The following is a 23,225-nucleotide window of genomic DNA, read 5'->3' as shown; positions in this document are numbered from 1 at the left end:
GATGAGCATATGTATGCACAACTGTTTATGTTGCTAAGAAATAGGTCAGACCTGGTGCAAAAGTGTAATCTGACTCCGGCAGGTCCGGTAGTAGCTGCTGCTAGTCCCCCGAACCCCTCCCCAGTTGTAATGGCAGAGTCGGTGTCCCCTTCGGCTTCAGCACCCCCACCATATAAGGACGAGGTGCCTAGGGCATTAGAGATCGTCCCCTCAGAGGGATTCTATCCGCTAATTACTGAAACTCGGATATCCCGTCCGGGAGCAGAACATCGCCCGGCCACTACTATGCAGGTTTACACGCATGTCCCTTTTAACCCAGTGGATTTGGCAGCCTTTAAGGCACAGGCAGGGGAATTCTCCACGAACCCCAGTAAGTTTATCTCAGTGTTTGAGGGATGCCTGGCTAGCCACAAGCCAGACTGGGATGACTGTAACGTCCTCCTGAAAACCCTGCTGTCAGAGGTAGAGCGAAATCAGGTCCTGGCTAAAGCACAGGAAGAGGCACAGCGGAGACATGACCGGGATCCTCAGAATGTCCCCATTCCCGATAACGTGCTCCCCCGAGCAGACCCTAGGTGGGACCCAAACAACCCCGGGGATATGACCCGCCTCATCGTGTATAAGGAGTTGCTTTTGCATGGACTCCGACACTCAGCTGTCAGACATAACAATTGGGCTAAGCCTTACGAGCTCATACAGGAGCCAAAGGAAAGTCCGGTTGCTTTTCTGCAGCGCATCCGGGATACAATTCGGCAAAATACTAATGCAGACCCTGATAACCAGGAAACTGAGGCAATCATAAAGGGTATCTTCACCAGTCGGGCTGCCCCTGATATTAAGAAAAAGTTGCAGAAAAAGGAGGATTTAATGGGCATGACTATGGCACAGATTTTGGAAGCTGCAAACAAGGTTTACAGCAACAGGGAAGAAGAAAAGGAAAGAAAGCAAGTAAAATTAATGGTTGCAGCAGTACAGGCTGGTGGCAAGAGAAAATTTCAGGAAGGTAGAAGGGGCCGGGGAATGAGAGGCCGTGGACGTGGGCGCCCCGGCTCACAGGAAAGATGTCTGGGTCGCAACCAGTGTGCCAGATGCCGAAAGGAGGGACACTGGAAAAATGAGTGCCCCGAGAGGGAAGTTACCCCTATGATGGCAGCAGAGGATCAAGACTAGGGGTGTCAGGGGAGACGGACTATCCTGCCCCCGGAACCCCGAGTAAAGATGCGGGTGGGAAATTCAGAAATAGACTTTTTAATAGACTCTGGAGCGGCACGAACTGCTGTAAATCAACCCCTTCAGCTGCCTGTGGCAGACTCCCTCACTGTGGTGGGTGCCACAGGGAAAGGAACTAAGTGTCCGGTATATGCTCCAGCAGAGTGTGCTTTGGGAGACAGAACTCTATCTCACAAACTAGTTTATCTCCCCGATTGTCCAACGCCTCTGCTGGGACGGGACCTGCTTTGCCGCTTAGGTGCCACCCTGCATTTTACCCAGGATGAAATAACCCTCACCTTGCCCCCAGAGAATGCCTGGATAATGACCCTTGCAGTTGAGCCTTCAGCCATGCAAGCCCCAGAGTGGAGCCAGTGGGAAGACCAGGTTTTCCCTCTAGTGTGGGCATCGGGGGTCCCAGGAAAAGCAGCCCATCACACCCCCATTAAGGTTCAACTCCTGCCAGGAAAAGGTCCAGTGCAGATTAAGCAGTATCCGATCAAAAGAGAAGCCAGAGAGGGACTACAGGAAACTATAGACCAGTTCCTAAAGCATGGGGTACTGCGGGAATGCCAGTCAGCCTGGAACACCCCCATCTTGCCGGTGCGAAAACCCAATGGCACATATCGGCTGGTCCAGGATCTGAGGGCTGTGAATGAGCGAGTCAAGACTCTGCACCCCCTTGTTCCAAACCCGTATACACTGTTGGCCTCTGTAGGGGGGCAGTACACCCACTTTTCAGTCCTGGATTTAAAAGATGCTTTCTTCACGATTCCAGTTGACATTCAGTCTCAGGAGATTTTCTCCTTCGAGTGGGAAGACAACAACAGGGTTAAAAAGCAGCTTTGCTGGACAGTGCTGGCCCAGGGATTTAAAAACTCTCCTACCCTTTTTGGCCAGGCACTGGCCCGAGACTTAGAGGAATGGGACAATGAGAATAAAGTTCTCCTCCTGCAGTATGTAGATGACCTGTTAATTGCTGCTGTGGGTCTAACTCCCTGCCTTAAGGCTACTGTGAGCCTCCTAAACTTTGTCGGACTCCGTGGGTATAAAGTAGCTCGGAACAAGGCTCAAATTGCTCTCACAGAAGTGCAGTACTTAGGATTTCACCTAAGGCAGGGGGAGCGTCAGCTTTCGAACGAAAGGAAGGAAGCTATCTGTCAAATTCCTGTCCCAAGCAATCGCAAACGGCTCAGAGCATTTCTGGGCATGGCAGGCTTCTGCAGAATATGGATTCCAGAGTTCGGACTGTGGGCTAAACCCTTGTACGAATGTGTTAAGGGAGCAGATCACGACCCCTTTCACTGGTCAGCGGAAGCTGACAAGGCATTTAAGGGTTTGAAGAGAAAACTGATGGAAGCCCCAGCCCTGGGTCTGCCTGACCTCTCTAAGCCATTTCAGCTGTACGTGCATGAGAGGAAAGGGGTGGCTCTGGGAGTGCTTACTCAGATATTAGGCACTTGGAAGCGTCCTGTGGCATATTTCTCTAAACAGCTGGATCAAGTTGCCAAAGGGTGGCCGGCATGTTTGCGAGCGGTTGCAGCCACTGCCCTAGTGCTTGGGGAAGCAGAGAAGCTGACTTTGGGGGGAAAAGTACAAGTATATACTCCCCATATGGTCCAAGCCCTGCTGGACACTAGGGGTGGTCTCTGGCTTACACAGGCTCGAATGGCTCGGTACCAGGCTAAACTTATAGAAAATCCTGAAGTTGCCCTGCAAACTTGCCCCTCCCTTAACCCAGCCACCCTGTTGCCAGAAACAGAAAAACAGGAACATGACTGCTTGGATGTAATAGATACCCAATACTCCAGCCGTCCAGATTTAAAAGATCAGCCACTCCCAAATGCAGATTATGAGTGGTATACTGATGGCAGTAGCACTGTTGTAAATGGACAAAGGAGGGCGGGCTATGCTGTTGTAACTCTCCACGAGACTGTGGAAGCGGAGGGTTTGCCTGCTGGAACATCAGCCCAGCTGGCTGAACTGGTAGCCCTGACCCGTGCACTTGAACTGTCGAAAGGGAAAAGAGTTAACATTGTCACTGATTCCAGATATGCCTTTGGAGTTCTGCACGCTCATGCCGGTCTGTGGAAGCAAAGAGGAATGCTGACAGCTCAAGGCTCTCCGGTCAAGCATGGATCCCAGATCCTCCGGCTTCTAGAAGCGGTACAGCTCCCCTCGGCGGTAGCAGTGGTACACTGCAGGGCTCACCAAAAGGAAGATCAAGACGTGACTAAGGGCAATGCAAGGGCAGACAGGGAAGCCAAGCGAGCCGCTACCCTGGAACCACTGGAAGCTGAAAATGCCCATATGCATGCCCTCATCCCATCGGTAGGAGAGCTTCCAGCCCCTCAGTACTCTCGTGAGGAGAGGAACCTAGCAGACACACTCGGGCTGAAGGAGAAGGAGGGATGGCTCCACTCCACGGAAGGAAAAATCCTCCTACCAAAGAATCTAATACTGCCAGTGCTACAGAAACTACACCAGACTACTCATGCTGGCAAAGAGGCTTTAACCCAGCTCGTAAATAAATATTTTCTAACCTCTGGGCTTAGACCCCTAGTATCCCAGGTACAAGCTGAATGCCTAGTCTGCCAGAAGAATAACCCCCGACCAGGAGTGCCAGTGTTGCCAGCCACACTGAAACCTACCCCAGGCCCAGGATTGGTTTGGCAAATAGATTTTACTGAGTTCCCTCGGGCCCAAGGGTTCAGGTACCTCCTCGTCTTAACGGACCGATTCAGTGGATGGCCTGAAGCTTTCCCATGTCGTAACAACACTGCAAGAACGGTAGCCCTCAAGTTCGTCAAGGAGATCATTCCACGATTTGGGCTTCCTCAATGGATGGAATCTGACAACGGAACGCACTTCACGTCACAGGTTGTCCAGAAGATATCGGATGCCCTACAGATCCCCTGGAAGCTCCACACCCCCTGGCGACCGCAGGCCAGTGGAGTAGTGGAACGCACAAATCAGACTCTCAAGCGACATCTCTCAAAGGTTTGCCAGGAGGCATCTCTCCGATGGCCTGATGCCTTACCCCTTGTTTTGCTTCGAGTTCGCGCTCTCCCAAAGGGCAGGTTAGGGCTCAGTCCCTTCGAAATTATGTTTGGAAGGGCATGGCCTCTGAATGGTACACCGGTTCTGTTAGGGGAGTGGGAGGTAGGCTGTGGTTTCTTGTCTCAGTACCTGTGCTCTCTGTCTGCTGTTCTTTGTTCTCTTCACAGGTATACCAAAGATTTGCAGCCCCTCCCGCTGGATGCTCCTGTCCACTCCCTGCAGCCAGGTGACTCCGTCCTCGTTCGTACCTGGAAGGACGAGCCTCTCCAAGAGAAGTGGAAGGGACCCCATACTGTCCTGCTGGTCTCACACACAGCTGCAAAGGTTGAGGGACACAAGCACTGGATCCATCACTCTCGTCTGAAAGCAGTGCCTGCTCCTGAACGGTGGACCGTCCAGCCTGCGGAAAACACTGCCAGTGACGATTTGGGACTTAAACTGTTGTTTAAAAGACAGTGAGGTCTGCTGGAAATGCCCTGTGCCCTCTTCGGACAGTCACGGCATATTCCCAGCGACCACTCTGAGCATTGGTTCTGTTTATTTTCACAGGGCCGGCCTAACCTCGTGGCCTGGTCCCTTCTGTTTTTAATCTGTTTGTTATTAGTACTTGTTATTTTGTGGGTATTTGGGGAATTGTAATTGTTAGGCCTCACGGTTACTAGCCCAGTATGAAGTTCAGGTCGAAGCTAGCCACAGTATTACTCCTTGCCATAGGAGCACTCATTTTGGTAACTCCTGGTTCTCCCCAGGCACATGCGGGATGGAAAGGAATCCCTAACAAGCTGGGAACAAACACATATGAGGCCCTGAAGGTTTGTTTTGCCCAAGAGTTTAACCTCTCCAACTGCTGGATATGCTCCCAAATCCCACACCATGCAGCTGGATTGCCCTGGAGGGTGGTTCCCCAGAATTGGTCAGATCTCTGTTGGGGATGGTTCAGTAGAGGGAAAAACATTTCGGGTACCCCCTTGTCTCAGAACTGTACAATTGAGTCGCAGTATGCATTAAGGGACGACCCCTGGGAACCGCAAGCCAACTCAACGCATCTCCCTCCCCCTATTAGGCTGCGGCCAGTGAACCCCGGGTTGGTGTGCTATCAGCAGTTCAAGTCCAGCAATCACACCTGGTCCGCTGGGAACAGCACCTGCCAGTATTATCTATCCCCTGGCAGTAATGCCTATATCCCAGTCTATGTCAATGGAAAACCCAATTCTACTGCCCGGTTTGGAACTTTCAGTAGCTCCCAAACTGAAAGGTGGCAAAGTGGTTATAATGGGCTAGTGGGAAATGGCCACTCCTTTTATGTCTGTGGTACCTCTGCCTATAAGTGGCTCCCACATCGGTGGTATGGAAGCTGTTATGTGGGATATCTTGCTCCTCCTCTTCGAGTGCTTCCTAAACTGCCCCCTGGCCGCCCCAGGCATCGTAGGTCCTTGTATGCCACTCCTGAGCCCATTAGTGAGGGAGACAGACTCGGTATGATCCTTCTCCCCTCTTATGGGGTGGGACGGCTGTCTCAAATATATCGAAAACTTTCTATGTTTCTCACCAAGTTTGCTAATGAGACCCTGGCCATAGAGAAAAGCCTTAACTCAGAGCTTTACCAGCTCCGATTGTTGGCCCTGCAAAACAGACAGGCCCTGGATTATGTTCTAGCCTCCCAGGGCGGAGTGTGTGCCCTAATTGGCAGTGAGTGTTGTACTTATGTCCCAGAAAATGCACAGGACATTAACAAACACATTTTGTCAGCCGAACAGGCTCTCATCCATTGGAAGGCCCAGGAAAGGGAACCCACAATTTTTGATTCCCTCTGGAATTGGTTGCCTAATCTAAAAGGGCTGGGGAATGGCCTTGTGCGTCTCCTCCTCACAGGTGTGGTCTTGTGCCTGATCACCCTCCTCCTGATCGTGTGTTTCAAGCTGGTGCTCCGTAAACTTTGTAACCCCCAGGCCCCAGAAATCCCTACATACCCCCTTGTTGAGAGCCCCAGCTCCATAGAACTCAATCACTTTTTGGCTGTAGAGTATGAGAAAACTCGTCCAAAGGTTTGTTGAGTATTCTCAAAGGAGGGAATTGTTGGTGTCATTGACCCACTCGGGAGGGTGGAAAGCCACTGTGTCTCAATGAAGCCCCCTGTTAAGGCCTCAGTGAACCAAAGTCCTTCCATGTTTGAACTCTCAACGACCTGACAAGCTAGCTTAAAGAATGGAATGTAAGGGGAGGCTAACTATCAGCTACAGTGCTAGTACCAAGAGGCACTAATGAGGCCTGTATGCACCTGGCTAAGGGAGTAAGATAATATATCACAGAAACTAGAGTGAAATAGTAGTTTAGAGAAGAGCCACTAATGAAGATAGATTAGTAGGTGCCAAGAGTGATTTAACTACTTGGGATAATTGCTTTTGTAGCAGTCACAGGAAAAGGTGGGAGAGGGGGGAGAGAGGGGGCATGGGGGGGGATAGAAACGGCTTGGCTAAGTTATGTATAAAAAGAGAGAAACTGTTTGTATCAGTGTGCATGATCTGAGACGTGCCTGTCTCCGTGCATCAGGTTTGCTTTGAGATCTCAAATAAACTTAGTCTGCTTCTCCACCTTGGTGTGTTCTTTGGCGTGAAGCACACCGGGCGACGAACACCCACACTGTTGCTGTCCTCGGGCACCCTGTGTGCTGGCAACAGATGCAATTAGTTTTGATGCCATTTCTAAAAATTTAACCCTACCGAAAACTTAATTTTCGCCTTTGAATAAAGAACTGGGGGGCCACCAATAAGGAGCTGAGAATAAGGAACCAACTTCAGCCTCTTCCTGTGTGCCCCGGGGCTGGCCGGGCAGCGCGACCCCGGCAGGACATCGGTGCGGGAGGGGAAAGAAGGTGCCCGCCCCGGGCTGGCGGGGGTGGGGCGGGGGGGAAGCTGAGATGCGCGTGCCCCGGGCTGGCCAGGCGGGGAGAGGGGCTGAGGGGCGCGTGCCCCGGCCTGACTGGACGGGGGTGCTGAGGGGCGTTTGTCCCGGGCGGGGCGCCAAGGCCACGCGCACAGCTTTCCCCATACCCAACAACGCGCAGACGACGCCCCCGCTGGCCTTGGCGCGAGCAGGAAACCCGGCCCCGCTCCTTCAGCCCGCCTGCTGCCTGGAGGGGGGTGGTGCGACGCATGCGCTCTCGGGCGAGGGAGCACGTCGGCAGCCTGGGCGGCGGAAGCGGAGCTGTGCCGGGCCCGATCTTTGGAACAGCCCGTAAAGCGGAGAGCCCGTCCCGCCCCGCCGCCCTACAGGTCAGGGGCGGAGCGTTCGCCCTGCTCATGGGGTTCCAGGACCGGCTCCCCCGCCCCGCCCGGGGCCGGCTGCTCCCCCCCGCCCAGTCCTTTGCTCTCTTCCCAGGGGTGGCTCTTCTGCCCCCCTTCCCGCGGCAGGGTCCCCCAACCCCGCCATCCATCCTCCCCGCCCCGTGGCAGGGTCCCCCAACCCCGCCATCCATCCTCCCCGCCCGCGGCAGGGTCCCCCAACCCCGCCATCCATCCTCCCCGCCCCGCGGCGGGGTCCCCCAACCCCGCCATCCATCCTCCCCCTGGCTCACCTGCAGCCGACCCCTCCCAGGTGGTTATATCCAAGCCGCACCCGGTTGCCCTACTCGCTCTGCAAGTTGTACCCGCGGGGAGCCCCTCATCGGGGCGTCGGTTCCTGTACAAGGAAGGGCAGGTGTCCCCCCACACACTCACTGCGCGGGCGCCTCCCTGCGCCTGAATACCTGCTGTAGTCATGGCCCTGATTTCTTTGTGCTTCATCTAGGAAACCAAAACCATGGAGGCCCCACCTGTTACCATGATGCCTGTCACTGGCGGCACCATTAACATGATGGAGTATTTACTCCAAGGTAAGGCTGGGAAGAAGATGGGTTTCATTTCACGTCATAGTGGCATGCTGCTAGGTTCTTCTGAAAACTCGCAGCTTGCCTGTCCCAAAGTCATTCCTGTTTTTAACATTGTGAGATGAAGGGGAGGGGGGAATAGGAAAGAGAAGAAAAGACCTTACCTCAATCAGATCCTAAACTAGGGAGGTCAGATTTGTCTTGTGAAAGACATTGACCTTTAGGGCTAAAACTCTCCAGAAGCAGACAATCTGTCTCTGACAGTGCACTGACTCCCTGCCTCCAAAAGGAACTCACCCACTCCTTCACACCATTTCAAAACTCCTTTTTGGTGCAGAATATTTGGTTACTTAATATTTGTTTTGGGCTTTGCTGTTTCCCTTGGACTTTTTGGTTCTGCTGCAAATCCCTCTGAAAGCTTTTGTGACCTTCTCCAGTGTAATTATTAACGTTATATTGGTATCTCTGTGGTGCTGTTGTAGCTAGTCTGGAGTATAGACATTGGAAAACAGCACTAATGTACCTGCAGCTCCTTGTTGTGTTGTGTAGGGAGAGTGGTCCAGAAATTAGAACTAGTAATTAGAGTTAGGTTTTTTTCTTGACTGGCATTGACTGTCTGATCTTGGACAAAGTCATTCAACTGTTATACACCTCAGTTTGCCTTTCTATAAAAATAAAATGGGGAATAATACTTTTGTAAAATACTTTCAGGTTCTCAGCTGAAGAGCACTGGGTATGTTGTTTCCTGCAGGTTTTGCATCCTCTGCTACTTTTTGAAAAATGAGTTTGGATGACCATTTGTTCTATTTGCTCCTTTTTTTTTTTAAATACAGTGAAATGATTTGGGGTATCCCATGCACTGGTGGATGAAACTATGCAGTCGTAAGGGCAGTAGTAAACTGCTCATTGGTGAAATAATGAACTTGTTCTCCTCCCCAGGAAGTGTTTTGGATCAAAGCCTGGAGAGCCTCCTTCACCGGTTGCGTGGTCTGTGTGACAACATGGAACCTGAGACATTCCTGGACCATGAGATGGTGTTCCTCCTGAAAGGTCAGCAAGCCAGTCCCTTTGTCCTGAGGGCACGGTGCTCCATGGACAAAACTGGCACACCCTGGCACTTGCGCTATTTGGGACAGCCAGAAATGGGAGACAAAAACCGCCATGCTCTGGTGCGCAACTGTGTTGACATTGCTACCTCAGAGAACCTTACTGACTTTCTGATGGAGATGGGCTTCCGGATGGACCATGAGTTTGTCGCCAAGGGCCATGTGTTCCGCAAGGGTATCATGAAGATTGTAGTGTACAAGATCTTCCGCATCCTGGTTCCAGGAAACACTGATAGCATTGAGCCCTTGTCTCTCTCCTACCTCGTGGAGCTGAGTGTTGTAGCTCCGGCAGGACAAGACGTGGTTTCTGATGACATGCGAAACTTTGCTGAGCAGCTAAAGCCCTTAGTTCACCTGGAGAAAATTGACCCCAAAAGGCTCATGTGAGTGAAAAGGACCTAGCAAGTATGTCTAGTTCCTCTTTCTCTGTGGTCCTGGTGACCAGCATGTAGACACACTTCTTCCAGAATGACTCTTGCAAGAACTGAGAAATTAAAGGTTTTGTTTGGGTTTTTGGGGGTGGGTAGTGCAGAGGTTGTCTCTGGTGTGTTTTGTCACTGCTGTAATTGACAATTGGATCACTTTTTCCCCACTTAATGTTCCCCTTTATACAAATCTACCATCAGGGCTGACATTTTTGAAATGTACTAATTTGGAATTTTCTTATTAAGAATCCCTTTAAACAGCATGGATAGAAACATTTCTTAATGTCCTTTATTACATCATATTAGTGTTTCTGCTTCCATATTAATATTAATAAGGGTCTTACTCGTAAGAAGGTGAACAGACCTGAGATCCAAAGTAGCGAACATGTTTAGGTTCAGTCTTCTTTCTCACTGCACATCTCTGGCTGCTGCCTCTTCAGTTGCAGCATAGCTGCTTCTATTCTAATAACCTCATCTTGCAAAGACTGTAAAAGAGCATGTTCATGAGCTTCATCCCTCAAGTGATGTCCTAATGTTACTGCATGAGACAGGAAATACAACTAACTGTCTGCACAGTGTTGTCAAAGAGGAGCACATCTTTTCCTGCACTATTTTTTTTCAATCAGCATTCTTAGGTGTTACTTATAACACTAGCAGATACAAAACTAAGATGAGAATGAGTTTTTCAAGTAAAGGTATACCCCTTTAAAAAGTATAGATTTTAAAAGCCAATTTCCTTAGCCATGTCGCAACCTGAGGTTTTCAAAAGTGAGAGCTCTCAAAACATAACTTACTTTTAATACTGTTTGTTCTATGTACATCACTGTGCTCCGAGGATGAAAATAATCTGGTCAATTTCTCTTGTTTCTAGTCAATTTCTGTTTCTGCCTCTTACATATTTGTAAAAGGCTAGTAACAGCTTGTAAATAATATTTAAAACAATGTTTTCAGTGGAATTTAAATAATTCTGTACATCAAAAAGTCAGTTTTAGGAAAACCAAAATTTTTGGCCCCAAATTTACCTCACAGTATTGCCTGTTGCAGTTTTGTTTTTCTTTCTTTTTTTTTTTTTTTAAAAGTCATACACTGTGGTGCCTGACCCCTCTGACTGTGTTAAATGATAGTGAAACACAATACCTGGGGTTTGTGTACTCTTTACCACTACAGCAATTGTTGCCTCCAGTTTTCTGCTGTGGTAAAATTGGGGGCATTAAAAGACTTATGACCAGTAGGTGCCCAACACTCTTAATTGACTATCTTGATGGTTTTAATAGGTGATCTGAGCTGTTCAATTAAACAATTCCTTATTCTATGCCTCTGAGGTCTATAGTCAAACTATACAATAATTTTCAGTACAAATATGTAATTTCAGAAAGAGGTCTTTTAACCACTCTCTCCCAGGGCTAGTATTTATGATAAAGTACAGTAAATCACTTACAATTGTCCTTCATTTACAAAAAATGTCATTAATGCTAGTAAAGATATAATAGGTTACATGTAAATGTTTCCTAACATGCTCTACAAACATGCACAGAGTGATTATTTCACTATTAACTTGCAACCACCCTCGCCCTAGAACTCTGTTGTAGTGGAATGGCATACAGCAGGGGTTCTTCCCCCAGCACAGTTTGAGAACAACAGGACACTGCTTAGTGCACCAGGGTGTGGATAATGAGGCAGTGCCTGGCCTGATCCTCCAAGCTTTGAGTGTAGCAATCCAGTCATAGGGAAGCCAAGAAATCTGTGCCAGATGGAATTTCAGGATTTAAGCAGTGGTGCCTGCCTGCCTGCCCACACCCTGCTCTGCTGAAGGTATCCTGTTTTCTTTTCTAAATCACACAGGGGCAAATAGATCTGGGCAGTGAAACTAGTGACCCATAAAACTAGTACAAAAATGAACAAGCAGAAGGCATCTTATTCCATTATCAGAACATATTTGTTTAGGAATTATTCAGCTCCCTTGTGACTGGGATGACATCCATTCTGCACCAGCCATCAGTACAACAGGCTAAAAGAAACACCTAGGGAAAATGAAGAGTAATGTCTCCAGTTACCAGAGGGAGATAGGTTAAGTAGATACAAAATGACCTGTGCTGGAATTTGGCCAAGACTTGTCTGTTGAATACTTAGTTACAAAAGAAAACTGCTACTCATGCCACTAGGCAGTGTTAGCAAATGAGCCTAAGGGGGCTTATTTTCATAAGTCAGAATGTTGGTGGAGGCATCATCTGTTTTATGGCAATTGAATGTGTAATTAATTTGTGCTGTTAAAATGTTGCCTCCACCTCCAGTGCTGCCCTGCACACCATGTTGTCACCATGTCTCATAGAGGAAGTTCAACATACAATGTATGTAGCGAACTAAGGAGTAAAGGAACCTGTCAGGATACCAACAATAAAACAGAAGTTTATGGAGGGGTGTATGTGTGAGAAGAGGAGAGCAACTTTGTAAAGTAACAGTTTACATAACACCACCTCCCACATCCTTGACTAGCCATTTTCCCAGATTTTAGGGCTTCAGAATGACCTAGCACATGGTTCTTTCTTTGAGCTAGTGCTATCAGATGCGTGTGGCTACAACGGAGGTGGGCAAACTACAGCCCACAGGCCCCTCCTGCCCAGCCCGAGCTCCTGGCCCAGGAGGTTAGCGCAGGGCCCCTCCCCTGCTGTTCCCCCTCCCCCGCAGCCTCAGCTCGCTCCGCCACCAGCGTAATGGCAGTGGGCAGTGGGGCTCTGGGCAGTGGGGCTGTGAGGTTCTGGGGCAGCGCAGCTGCAGAGCCTGGTCTGATCTGGTGCTCTGTGCTGCGCACTAGCAACAGCATGGCTGGCGCCAGCCGGGCAGCATAGCTGTAGCACTGCCAGCCATCAGTGCTCCAGGCAGCGCAGTACAGGGGCAGGGAGTTGGATATAGGGCAGGAGAATTCGAGGGTTGATGGTCAGGGGTGTGGATAGGGGTCGGGGTGGTCAGAGGGCAGGGAATGGGGGTTGAATGGGGGCAGGAGTCCTGGGGTGGGCAGTCAGGAAGGAGCGGGGGTTGGATGGGATGGGGGGGCAGTCGGGATAGGGAAAAGGGGTGGCTGGATGGGCTGTCAGGAATGAGAGGTGGTGTTGGATGGGGTGGCAGGGGGCACTCGAGGGTCCAGGGGGTGGGGAAATCAGATTTAAGTATTTTAAAATTCTTCCCCCATTGACAGTTTTAAAGTTATCAGTAAAGAGAAAAAGTAAACTGCAATATCCTTTAACATGCCTCAGAGGAAGACTTATTTTACAAATCAATCCAATTTATCTTTGGATGTTTCCACTAGGTGGCCACAGTAAATGGAAAAATAGCTACTGTTCTACAACAAGCTAATTTCTTAGACCCAGGAATGAGAAATATGCAAAGGTTTGGTTATTTTATTAAAATACTATGTATGACATTTTACTTCTTCAAAGCACTAAATGTTAAAAATAACTACAAACCAGAACTATTTTTCATAATATTTTAATACTTTTCACTTTTAAATACTGGTTTTAAATTTGTGATTGTAACATGGAAGAGCCAACTTTTAATTTTTAAAACTTATCAGTATTATAAAGCTATCACAGAACAAACAGCCACACTCTACATACTCAAGGTACTCAAAAGTATGATTCATGTTTTGAGTCTGTGGATGAACAGTGGCAATTCAAATACAGCTTAATGTGTAAAACTGACAAATTCTGGTGAAAGATTTTTACTGGACAATTTGATTAGTTTAAAGAAAATCAACACAACTTCAGATAAACCAGCACATCCCAATTAGGTAAAAGGTGATTTCCTCTCAAAAGGTGCAATGGCATTTTTTCCTAGAGAAACTTATGAGCAATTATTCAGATTCAGAAAACTGTTGAACCACCTCTTTTCCTGATCCCCTCATCCCCAATAAAAACTGTATCTAGTCATGGAGAAGATCTAATTTGGTGACAGATCCAGGTTCCCAAGATAACAAGTTAAGGGACACTATCACATTTGAAGGTGAAGATTGCTGCATTGTCTGAATAGGCTGAATTAAGAACTGATTTAACTTACAAAAATGACAATCTGGAGTCAGAGGCTAGTGCTCACCAACAGTACCACACACATAAGGTTAAGGTGACATTAATTGGCAGAAAAAAGGCCAAGTGTTGGAGGAGGAAGGAGAGAGATGACATAAATGCAAAAAAGGTTCGGAGATGCCTTCTGGAAGAAAGGGCATAATGGATATGCAACATACATTTGCACAGCATGAGAAGAAGCTTAAGCTTTTATTTGAAGGGTCAGTACTTATGACTCTTAAACCCGTAACTCTTTCCATATTCAGTAAGGAGCTTCTTGTACTTCTGATTGGGCAGGGCTAGCTGTAGTGAAAGACCAGTGCTTTATCTAAAAGTAAAATGTATTCTTTACAAATAGTATCTTTAGTGTAATTTTATTTACAGAATAAATTGCAAAAGTACATCACATTTAGTGCAAATGCAACTAATGATATTAAGATTTATGTACTTCTTTGTAAACTTTCCATACCTTTGTAAAATAAAGCTATCCAATTAAATTAATAAACAGTTACTTGCCTGTGTTCGATGATAGTTACCAGAAATGGCAAATAAGGAGTTAAACATTTGTATTTTGGGCATAAGACTTTGTGTAAAGTTCCCTTTAGTGGCTATGGTCAATGAATCATTTTTCAGTTGATTGCAAAAAGATGAAACATTTGAGGTATAAGAAATTCTTTTTAACATCGTTATATAAAATGCTTACTGCTGATGTAGTAAACATGTACAATTTTAATCTTATTTGCCTTACTAGCATTACCATATAGGCACTTTTCTACATATTCAAATCAAGAACAGAATTATTCTGTAATAAGGCATTTTCCATGCACACCATTTAGAGAAAGGCAAATAAAAGAGGAGAAAAGTTTTATAGAGCATGAAATCTGTATGTGTGTGTGTAACCATGTTATGTGTTTGTACCTCTTTATACAGAATAAAGACTAACAGACATGAGTAATTCACTTACAACATTGTGCAGATATCAGACATTTATCAGCCAACTGTTCATTAAATTACTCTTTTGTAGTTATATCCAGGCACCTGCAACACTATATTAAATAAGACTTTCAGCCTTCTGTTGAAAAAAATATATCTGAATCTTATGTTGTTTGACATATACAAGTTAGTGAAGTGCCCAAGAAATGCCTCTGAATAATCTCCACCTAAAGGCTGCCAAGCGAGATACCTGCTCGAGTACTACTCTCTGCCCCCACAGTCCACTCCTTATGGCTATTTCCAGAGATCAAAGGCAGGCAGATATTTGTATTCAAGTTCTCACAGCAACTAAGGGGAACTTTTCATTTAGAATCTGTGGATTCTTATAGCTGATCAAGTAGTAAATATTAATGCAACTCACATTTTCTACACATACCTCATAGTGTGGCTTTAATTAAGATGAGAACAAAAATGTGCAGGACCAGGAAATAATGTACTTGCTTTTACTTGCAGAGTGGGAATGTTGTCCTATGTAGTCCAATTTGCTTTAATAAATATTACAGGATACCTTCTTGCAGTTTCACAAAACCCACAGTCCACATGTAACATAGCATGGACAGACTACTGTTGTAGTTTTCAGGCACAATCTCGCCCTCTCATATAGAATCTACCTAGAAATTTCTGAATCATGTTCAATAAATTCTGTAGCACATATTACATAACTAAAAAATACAATAGAAATATAAAGATATCTGGGAAAAAATAAAGCTTTTCACAGTCTTCCTCCATCAGAGCCAAAGGTCTTCATAGGAGTAAGATAACAGAAAAGGCAAAGTCATGTGGATATTGACAGCCCTCAATTAAGAGACATTTTACATAACAAGATGATTCAGCAGCAATGAACTATAATTATACAAAGCAAAACAAAACCCCTGCCCAAAGGTCACCTGCAAACCTGAAAAAAACCACCCACAGGTTTTTGTGCATATAAAGCACATACAGTATGCTATATGTGCATTTGTCTCTTGTGCTTTTTAGACATGCACAAAAACAGAAAACCGTATGTGTATCTTGAAGGGCCACAGTAAACAAAAGCTTTGCAAATTGTTTAAAATTGAAGCAGTAACCCAAGTTGGTGATTCAAAGTTGTATTTTTTTCTCCTCTAAAGCAAGCAAATAAAAATATATCCATATACACGTATCAATACATGTATTTATAATTACACACTGATTCAGCAAGGAGAGCTAGCAGAAGACAGCTAGTGTTAGATGTTTAGCCTCACGGTGCTGCAGTATTTCTTCACTTCAGAACACAAAGCCTAGGACTTGGGCCACAAAAAGACTGTAGATCCTACGTTCCAGCTTGGAGCCTTCAATTTGGTTTATTTCTCCAACATGGAATGTTCACACACAGTCTTGTTTCAATCACTGTAGAAGCATGGAAAGGACATAGCATAATACATTTAGAACACTAGTAAGAAAATGAGAAATAGTTATGAAACATTCCAAAAGCACAATTTAGAAACAATATCTTGCCTCCAAATTTTGCTTGTTTGATCATGACCAATACTTGAGTTTTTAATGATTCACATTTTCAGACAGGCCTTCTGTAACTAAATGCAAATGAAGTAAATTTTGAGCTAGAAACTATAGGGACAAACTACCACTACCAAAGAGGATCAAATGACCCAGACTTCCAGAATTTTGTACACTGAATGAAAACTACTCAACACAGGCAACCATGAGAGAGATTGGGACAGCAAATAGGCAAAAACCCTCTGTCAACCCTCCATAATATCAGAACTGTCAAATTCTGCATAAACTGCTGGCACCAGATTGTTTTGACATGATTTACACATAATGAAGAATACTGAAGCGTACTGTATAATCTAAATCAAATACCATAAGAGTACATACTAAGATCTTCCAGTCAATGAAGGCCCATGTCTACTAGTAATATTGCCAGGGCTACCCTGAGAATGACCTAAACTGAGTTAGCATTTAGTTTTGTTTTTGCTGATGTTTAACGCATGCCATTTTTTAATAAATAAACTATATCTATGACTGAATTATGTCCATAGAGACCCCATCCCTACACGGATACATATATGTTATAAAAAAGACAGTGAAAACCCAAAACTATACCCACCAGAACACTTGAGTATTAACGACAATTCAGATTGCATTGGAACCATTGTAACACATCCTAAAACATGGCTATCCTGCCAACTAGGCAACGTAACAACGAGATTGTTCAGTCAAATCCTGTGATGGACATATATCAACTATTATATTATCTCAAAGTCCCTGCTTTAACTATTAGGAGGCCAACACCCCAAAACACACCTGGATAAACTCCTACAGTTTGAATGACTACACTCTGTTTTTAAAAAAGTTTAACATAATTTTTACTACTCATTACACTGCATTATCTTATTCTAAAAGACACCAAATACTAAACGGTTTGATTTTGGCAGCTATTTGAGGAAAGGCCAGTGCTTGATCCTTTCTACCTGCATTTCTAGTTTGCTAAAAATATAAAATATACATTTTTATAATATATCAAACTGTTCAGTCCAATATATCCTATGCTAAACCAAGATTTTCACTTAACTCAGACAATCACCTATAATGCAAAAATACATTTTTAAAATTTACACAGACTTTATATTTTTTGTAGGAAGTCAACTAATTGTATTAGCCTTATTATTTCTTTATGCATGTAGAAAATACATTGGTTTATTAACAACTTTGCTTTAGCTTATAGATCAAAATATAGATTACACTCACAGTAGCTGTGATAATTACAGTAATAAACCTCTTTCTAGATTGTCTAGCTTTTTTGTTTGGATTTTAGTATGTAGACCAATGTATACAGAAGCCAAAACTCAACAAGAAGTTTAGCAAGTACCTGTTAATACTAGAAGAAAATAGGCTTTCCTGCTGTTTTGTCTTGCACGTATGATGTAAAACGCTTCAGGAATTTGGGATACTCTCGTTTCGCCACTGCTCGTAACACAGAGGCTGGTGCCCATCCCCCAGGATTCACTAAAATAAAGATAAAACTAGATAAAAGCTATACTCTAAAACAAACACGCATACGGCTGGACTAGTAAATGCTTAACACTAATTTGTAGACAAAACAAATTACTGGTTTAACATTGACTATCCATCCCTTTGCATCCAGAGTCAAAATTTCTTGCTGATTACTAGTTCAACAGCTATGAGCATCAGAAAATCTGTACTATAACTCAAACATTCAACATTTGTAATTTAAGATTGATTGAAAGAACTATTTCAGTTTACTGGTTATACAGAACCACAATGTGTCACTTAATAGCACTCTTACTTCTGAACTAGATCAGGCTCAAATTCCAGATCAGGATTTGGGATCACGCCTAACACTGAGCCTGCAGGTGCAGTATATAATTGACACTGTTTACATCTTATCAGGAGTGCAGTGCAATATTAGGGCTGTTGCTTCATTAAGTGACACGCAGAGAGGAAAATACAACTCATCAGCTCTGACCAATTTTGCTTCTTTTTGGAGTATGATGAAGGCACAAAAGGTTTTTTTGTCTTGTTTTTTAAATTATATACAATTCTGCTTGTTTTTTATGTGAGAAAATCATATCCTGTCTAGCCTGGAAGGCTGTAGTGCTGATCTTGCAATAGGATCCACATGGGCTGACCACTTTGAATCCATGCAGGGCTCAAAGAAGTCAATGGGACTATGCATAGATGCAGGGGTCCACCTGCATGAATCTTCTTATAGGATCACGTCGTGCGGCAATAGGAGTCTACAAAGTGAAAGCTGAGCAACTGGGAATTTTAGTCATTGTTTAGTGTTTGCTTTTGTTAACACTAATATCACTTCTAAACTTTTCATATTAAAACTCAACATTCCCTCACCCTCCTGCTAGGATGAATGTTAACAAAACACATCCTTAGACATTCATGAGGTCCTCTAGCAAAGCTGGGAAAAAACAATTAGCATTCCTGATATTTTTAAGGTAAAACAAAATGGGGAAAAGTATCTTTCAGGCCCTCTTTATACGTCATAAAGCAGCAGAAAAGGGCATGAGCCCAGATTTTAAAACCATTTGCAGTCCATTTTTAATGGTATCATCCCTTAGGAGAAGCTGTTAAAACAGTTTCTTTTCCCCATCTTTGGTAGATGTCTAAATGGAAGACTATAATCTCAAGGCATTTTTCAAAAAGAACCGGAGATAACTCCAGTGTCCTTGACAACATTTTCCATTTCAGAAATGTATTATACAAAAGGCTATTCGATTTATTGCTGAGCACTCAATGGCTGTTGTATTTGCCTGCATAACTACTGCACTCTCAAAGTTTTACTGATGACTTTATGAATACTTTATAACAAACAAACAGAGTCCAAATGGATCTCTTTGGTCCTATGTACTTCTTTTCTGGAGCCACACAACTTGTCAGTGTCTGCCACTTCTTGCACAACTGTGCTTCAGAAACTAAGCCCTCATTACAAAAAAGTTTCTAGCCCTTGTGGTTGCAAAAACCTTCCAAACATGAACCAATGCAGCTCCAAGTATCCCCTACCCAGCTGTCAAAATCTCCAGCTTCCCCCAACACCTTCCAATAATGAAGTTATAGTATTTTAAATACAATATCCCACAGCATGACGACAAATAAATATATGTAGGGTCAGCAGAAAATTAAGTTCAGCATCACACTAACACAAGGAATACTGATTTAATTATTTTCATATTTCATTAGATTTATAAATGGAGGTCATTATTGATGCTTCAAACTTGAAGCTTCTACAAAACTGAAGTTTCTGCTACAAAATTCAGATCAAATTTGCCACAAAATACTTGGCTGGGAGGGGTGTCTTAATTTATGAAACCCAATTATGAAGTATTTTAATACTAGATTTACCTTTCCTTCTTATTAGTACTGTAATATATTTAATATTCAGATGTGCAGGTAACTATTGAGTCTTCACTATGCTATTTAATAGTGGGGGTAAGAATGTTGAAAACATGAAAGATACATAGGCTAGTTAGAAATGTTCTGCACGTCCATTAAAGCGGCAGACTGTTACACGGTTCCCATATTACTCTTTTCAAGCAGGCCTCTGAATGTGTGTATTTGTATAGGGATTTTAGTTTACTGATATGTTAATCTTATATCTGACTGTTGAGGATTTTGGTCAGCATGGGCATAAGTGGTCACTCTCAATTTCTACTGAAATCTATAGCCTAGCTGCTTGGGGATGTTTACCAGCTAAACACAATATATTTCCACTGTTTTGGCTAATTATTTTGAAAGAAAGATGATTTTACACCTTTATTACCAGCAGCTTCTCCTCAGCCTAGCCAATAGGTTGTTTGCGGAAATAACAGACTTGACAACAGAAGATTAATAAACGTACACTGCTAAAGAAAGTATGATGTATGACAATCAACCCAAATAGGGCAGCTGAATGGCTTTTTTCCAACATTCACTGTTTCTTTTTCTATATTTACGATTGTGTGATGCAACATATTTGACGTTTCTACTGTTCTTCCAACCAATCACACAGTGACTGTTTGAATTTATTGGTGACTGTGGCACCTGTATTACATCTTTCCGATTTAGACTAACAACTGGTTCATAGATGTTGATCTAAAAATAAGTTTAGCAGAAAACACTGAACTTTATTTTTGCCAGTAATCACAACCCCTAGAAGTAATGTAAAAATACTGTATTGAAAAATCTGTACGTACCATTAGCTACATATGTAATCTTGCATAGGATATTGTCTCTGCTTATTTCCTTGTTCCCTTCGGGTGGGCTCACCAACGTCTGACAGATCATAGCAATGTTTATTTTGGCACGAACACATCGATTGTTCAGCTGCCAAGAAATTAAACATTTAATAAGCATTAAGCAAAGTTTATTTCCTCTATCGGCATTTTTAACATTTGAAAGTCAAAATATTATTATTTACATTACAGCAATGCTTGGGAGCTGCAATCAAGATTTGTGGTAGACACTGCACAAACAAGTAATAAAGATGACAGTCTCTGCCACCAAGAGCTTACAGTCTAGGTGTCGGACAGGATATGACGTTTGGATGAAGCAGAAAAAATGTAGTAAGGGTGAATGGGGAGGGAAAAAATAAAAAAACAGAGTTGAACTGAAAAGCACAGCTCTCCACTTGTCTAACCAATACTAGAAAGTGATGATTTGCAGGCATCACGGCAAAGGTGGACTTCTAAGGAAGCATTTAGAAGAGAATAAGGTGACAGCTTTACGAATTGTGATGCATTTAAGATTTTGGATTTAAAAAAACTTCTGAAAGCACAGTTTGATAATATTCAGAGGAATTACTTACAGGGGCACTATCATGTTCCACAGAGAAGTTACAGACAATCCAAGTTTCAGGATCATTTTCACTGAACGCTGGTATCTTTCTAATAGCAGACAGATATAGCACATCCCGCTGAGAAGCTGGCCACACTCTCTACAGGGAGAGAATAGTTGATTATTAAAAAAAAAAAAGAAAGTTAAAATATTTACTGCCCAGATGTCAGCCTAAAAAGTCACCAATTACAAATTTGGCAAATTATATGACCATAGCCATATTATTGTAGAGAAATTCAAGTTTGACAAAATCAAGCAGAAAGTTTCTTCAAGCAAGGTAACAGCTGATAATTCATTTCCTTTTTCAAAATATTTGAAATGGGATATAAGCTATTTCCAGCATTCTTATGTTTGGTTCCAGTGCTAAATTTATTCTGGTCATGTCCATCTCTGTTGGTCTGATTTTAAAAAATTGATAACTTTTTTTGGGTTCTATGAAAAGAGATGATGTGCCAGCTCACACAACAGGTCAGTCCCCCTATAACAATAAAAAGTACAGGCAGCTGCTTCAGGGTTTTCCAATATCAGATCTAGGTTTTGTATGGTTTGGTGTCTGAGTCACCAAACCAAACTCCATGGTATATGTATACATAAACCTGTCCACCATTAGTATGACTCCATAGTTTGAACAGTAATTAACATTTAAATGGTAAGAACCATTGATTCAGTAATGTATTATGTAGGAACAGTAAGGAGGATATGACAAACTATGCCACTTTCCAAGAAAAAAAAAAAAAGTTTTAGAAGCAGAACAACAACAAGATAAAATGTGACATTACAGAAGCCACTTTCCTGATATTTTGCAGAAATACTGGCAATTAATCAATCTCTTTAGAGTGCTTCATAATACTATACAGCTAGACTTGCAACCCAACCCAATAAATAGTATATTATTCTCTCATGGCAGCTTTCAGGCAAAGTGTATTATTGGTAAAGTTGGCCCAAGGAAAAAAAAATTCTTCTGGATCTCAGCCATCTTAAAGTTTGTTCAGGATTTTGATTCAGACTCATCCTAGTAATCAGAAGCTATTAATATTAAATGTTCAGACCAGCCTCTGTGGGTAGCATGTAGTACGAACAAGCATCCTGACAAATGTTTGTATAGGAACTAGTTAAACAAGATTTCAAAATGAATATTGTACTTGTAACACATCAGTTCAGACTGTAACCTCGTCAGTTCTCTCAAACTGTGTGGGGTCAGCTATGGTCAGGACTACTTCAAATAAAAAGTGTTACAGGAAGTGGTCTTAATGACTCAGGACTGTTGCCTGGGGTCAGTAGCATCCAGCGCTCTAACATGGCATTAGGAGACACACTAATGATGGAGGTGCTATTATTTTTAAAGAGGCTTGGACCCTAAAGTCTCCATGACATACATGCAGGGCTAAGAGTGATAATTCTGCCATCTTTGTTAAATTCCAAATTGAGGAAACTGCAATTGGGTATAGAATTCTTCACTTCCTATCCTAAACTTTTGTATAGTGCTGTTAAACAGCTGCAATGTTTCACAATAGAGGCGACTATATTTAGTGACTGGTATAGCAGTTTCTATATAAAGTGCTTTGGGATCCTTCTGGATGTCAGGTGCTATATAAATGTAAGATATTATTACCTTGTGTGTCTGGTAAATGATGATTGCGTTATCTGCTAAAGTTTCCACAACATGGAAATTTTCAATGGTTGCTAAAAATAAAAGAACAAGATCACTGTGCAAGCACAAACATACATAAAATAGGTAAAGGTTTTAAACACCATTCAAACCAACAGTCATGACTTAAAAAAAAAAAAGTGATTTCTTACTTTCCCAGTCATTACGAACATCAACATTCCAGAAGTACTGGCAGACCTCATGTCCCGTAACGCCTTTGACTGCATGTGTGGCTTTCAAAGGATCTAGGACTATCCCATTTTCTTCTACCTCTCTTCTGTACACCTTTGGGCAAATACAAAATAGCACAAAAGAAATGCACAGTGGAAAAAACCAAAACTGCTTTGAATTTTTGTTGTGCTTCATCTTGAGAATCTAATTTGACAATCCATTTAACAGCAGTAAGAATGACTGAACAATCCTAGGCAAAGTGGATTTTTTTTTTAAACCATACTATTTGAATGGTTTAATATTTTATACAAAGGCTATGTTTAGGAAGGAAATATTTCAGTGATTAAAACAGATAATCAAAGAAGC

General features: G+C 43.5%; 2 protein-coding genes across 4 annotated transcripts in view; one reads left to right on the top strand and one right to left on the bottom strand.

The window, feature by feature from the left end:
• Window positions 1–7,443: 7,443 nt before the first annotated feature.
• On the top strand, window positions 7,444–10,552 carry MED18 (mediator complex subunit 18). Its single transcript, XM_050944616.1, has 3 exons — window positions 7,444–7,541; window positions 8,056–8,140; window positions 9,074–10,552. Exons 2-3 carry the CDS (start codon window positions 8,068–8,070, stop codon window positions 9,625–9,627), a joined length of 627 nt encoding a protein of 208 aa, XP_050800573.1. The 5' UTR covers window positions 7,444–7,541; window positions 8,056–8,067; the 3' UTR covers window positions 9,628–10,552.
• Window positions 10,553–13,132: 2,580 nt separating this feature from the next.
• CERT1 (ceramide transporter 1) overlaps window positions 13,133–23,225 on the bottom strand; it is a 148,860-nt gene continuing 138,767 nt past the window's right edge. For all 3 annotated transcript variants that reach the window (XM_050944594.1, XM_050944592.1, XM_050944593.1), the window contains 6 exons: window positions 22,841–22,973; window positions 22,653–22,723; window positions 21,012–21,140; window positions 20,401–20,530; window positions 17,565–17,701; window positions 13,133–16,081 (listed from right to left, as the gene is read on the bottom strand). In XM_050944594.1, coding sequence (XP_050800551.1) covers window positions 17,574–17,701; window positions 20,401–20,530; window positions 21,012–21,140; window positions 22,653–22,723; window positions 22,841–22,973 — 591 coding nt within the window. In that variant the 3' untranslated portion in view covers window positions 13,133–16,081; window positions 17,565–17,573. The remainder of the gene's footprint in view (window positions 16,082–17,564; window positions 17,702–20,400; window positions 20,531–21,011; window positions 21,141–22,652; window positions 22,724–22,840; window positions 22,974–23,225) is intronic.

Source organism: Gopherus flavomarginatus, chromosome 3 (genome assembly GCF_025201925.1).
Source record: "Gopherus flavomarginatus isolate rGopFla2 chromosome 3, rGopFla2.mat.asm, whole genome shotgun sequence".
NCBI classification, from domain to species: Eukaryota; Metazoa; Chordata; order Testudines; family Testudinidae; genus Gopherus; species Gopherus flavomarginatus.
This window is presented reverse-complemented; position numbering and strand designations above follow the sequence as displayed.